The 3,206-nt window shown below is 33.0% G+C and overlaps 1 protein-coding gene and 1 pseudogene across 1 annotated transcript in view; both read left to right on the forward strand.

Moving 5' to 3' along the window:
• Window positions 1–715, forward strand: part of LOC107619539 (transcription factor bHLH96) — a 2,383-nt gene extending 1,668 nt beyond the window's left edge. The window contains exon 3 of the mRNA XM_016321828.2: window positions 231–715. Coding sequence (XP_016177314.1) covers window positions 231–341 — 111 coding nt within the window. The 3' untranslated portion in view covers window positions 342–715. The remainder of the gene's footprint in view (window positions 1–230) is intronic.
• On the forward strand, window positions 1,253–2,239 carry LOC110266834 (annotated as a pseudogene).

The following is a 3,206-nucleotide window of genomic DNA, read 5'->3' on the forward strand; positions in this document are numbered from 1 at the left end:
ATTATAAATATTTTTTTTTAAAAAAAATACGTTAGTGTTAGAAAAACGTATTCACCTAGTCTAAAAGGTGCTTATTCTCGTACATAGTCAACCTATACAAAGAATATAGCGAAAAAGAGAGCAAAATATAATTTTATCACCAAATATAACAATGCTCTGTATTCTATGTACATTATGAATCTGTATGTATAAGTATTGGCCAAAGTTTGAAAGTGAAAACGTTGTTGCAGGTGGAAGATGATTGCAAGTTGGGATCGGTGGATGATATTGCTGCAGCTGTATACCAGCTTATGAATACCATTCAACAAGAGGCACCAATAATCTTAGCTTCAACTAATTAATAATAATAATAATAATAATAATAATAATAATAATTTAAGATCCAAGCATCAAGCCTTATTAGCTTCATCACTAAATTTGGTTCTTAGATGGATCTCTCTTTTTCTTTTTCCCCTCTTTGAAGGTGTAACCAAAATTATTGCAAAGGCTATTCATCAATTTCTATTGATGGTGCCTTGATGTGGGGGCTCTTTAATTAGAAGTAGTTTAATTTAATTTGTATGTGTCTTTGTAGGCATAGGCCCTTTTGAACCTTTTTTTGTTTTAATATCAATTTCTCTTTCTCTGTCTTCTCTTTTTATCTATGGGGTACGAGTGGAGAACTTTGTGATACATATTTGTGCTTGATGCATATTTAGGTGCTTGGTCAATTCTACTTACCTTTCTTTCATAATGGGTAGGTCACATCTAATACCTATGAGCCAAGTTGTTATAAAGCACAAAATGGGAATTTTTCTCACAATAACATTAAATGAGTCACATGATAGTCTCTGAATTTTTTGCTATCATTGTGCCAAATACTAAGTCGTCCATGTATTGTTTTTCCATTTATTTGACTATTATCTTAATCTAACAAATGGATGATTATGACCAAATTAGTCAATTAAAACATTAACCCCACAAATATTGCTATTGCTTGATTCTTGCCTCCCCTTGATAATAAATAAATAAATAAACATCATCAATTTAACAGTATCTCTTACAATGTCAACAATAATACATAATAAATTTAAAGAGTAATTATTTAAATTAGTCCCTGAAATTTTTAAAATTGGACACTTTAGTCCCTCAATTTTTGAAATACACAATAAACTCTCTCAAATTTAATTCCGATAGACAAATCAGTCATTGACCTTGTTTCTCCTTCAATGACAAATAAAAAATAATGACATAGAAGCATGAATTAGCACACATGGTAGTCAGTTGTCCACATGTGCAAACAAGACAAATTAATCCTTGGACTTAGGTTTAAAACTACGTCGTTTTGGAGAATACCCAAAATGCAACATTTGATTCCCCTTTGTCTCTGGACTCTATCCCCTCCTTGGTTGTCATCCCCTAAATCTCTCTGGTGATTTTCTCATCCAACCAGATTCTGATTCGGATTTAGTTCTGATCCGCTTGTATTGTACTTATCGAGAAAGAAGGAAATGGTTATGTCAGAGAGCACTGAACCCCCGAGACCATGGCCAACATGCTCTCCATCGGCACTCTCTGCTCTCTTTCTCTTTAGTTCTCCAACTTTGCCTACATCTATCTTTCTGTCTCCTTCATCTAGATGTTGAAGACTCTCATGCCCATCAACATCTACTCCATCGGTGTTCTCTTCAAGAAGGAGAGTTTCACGAACGGGACCATGGCCAACATGCTCTCCATTTCATTTGATGTCGCCATTGTCGCTTACGCGAGGCCGAATTCAACACCTGAAAGGTTTTCCTGCAACTTACGGCTATTGCGTTTGAGGCCACACGCCATGTTCTTATCCAGATTTTGCTCAATTCAAAGGGAATCTCGCTTAACCTCATCACCTCACTCTATTAAATTGCGCCCTGCTGCCTTGTGTTCTTGTCAGTTTCGTGATTGATTATGGAGTACCCTTCTCTCAAGGATAATTTCAGTTTCCATCTAAATTTTGTCTTCTTTGCTCATCGGAAAGACTTTGGCTTTGACCATGAACGTTGCTGGATTGGTGAAGGACTAGCTACTAATTGCATTTTCGTGGTCGGTGATTAAGGATACCGTCACGTAGGTGAATTTGATTGGGTATGGGTTGGTATTCTTGGGGGTTGGTGTTCTTGGGAAAGGGGATAAGGGAATCATACACAGTTTTAGAACCTTAAGTCCAGAGATTAATTTGTCTTATTTGCACATGTGGACAATTGGCTGCCCCAAGTGTTAGTCCATGCCTCAATGTCAATATTTTTCGTTTATTATTGACAGAGAACAAGGCTAGGAACTAATTTCTCTGCCGTAGTTAAACTTAGGAGAGTTTTTTGTGTATTTCATAAGTTGAGAGACTAAAGTGTCTAATATTAAAAACCTTAGAGATTGATTTGGGCAATTATTCAAATTTAAAAAGTCAGCCATTAAATTAATTAATATCATTATCATTATATTATTTTACAATAGATAGCATTTTGGCGCCAAGAATACTGACATGGATGGTTATGCCACTAGTATACATACCTCTCTCTTCTTAACTTATTTTAGGAAAGTATATTCTTTATAATTATACGAAAATCAACTTTTAGTGAATAATTATACTAATTATTAATCATTCTAATTGTCAATCATTATAATATAATTATTAATCATACATTATTAACATTTATATGATATTGATATCAATTTCTATAATCAATTTCATGCAACTAAAGGTTATAAATAGTGCAACTAAAGGTTATTTACAATTTACCTCATCCATCAAATACCACCTTGAGTTGTATTCACTAATCCGAGTTCTAATTACATGGATATAAGAGTTCAACAAATGAACAATGAACTCTATTTCAGTAAAGGGTGGTTAGATCTACTCATATATATATTATGACCAACTCAATGAAATCTAGATAAAGTTAGCTTTTTTAGGAGGAGCTCGATTTTTTATTGAGCAATTGCTTCCAAGGATCTTTATAGGCTAAGTTCAAATTCCATCCCCTTTATACTTTCTACGTCAGGCAGAAAATTTTCGAAGTGAAGCTTATAATGAAATTGAATTTTTTCAATTTAAGTTAAATTTTCAAAGAATTATGTCAGTCGTAGAGATACAATTTTAAAGATTAGTACTCTGTTTAAATTTTTTTCTTTTAAGTTTTTAAAAATCAAAATATTTTTATAATATATTATGATTTTTTTCAGAAATTACT

The sequence above is a fragment of the Arachis ipaensis genome, chromosome B09 (assembly GCF_000816755.2).
Source record: "Arachis ipaensis cultivar K30076 chromosome B09, Araip1.1, whole genome shotgun sequence".
In the NCBI taxonomy this organism is placed as follows: domain Eukaryota; kingdom Viridiplantae; phylum Streptophyta; class Magnoliopsida; order Fabales; family Fabaceae; genus Arachis; species Arachis ipaensis.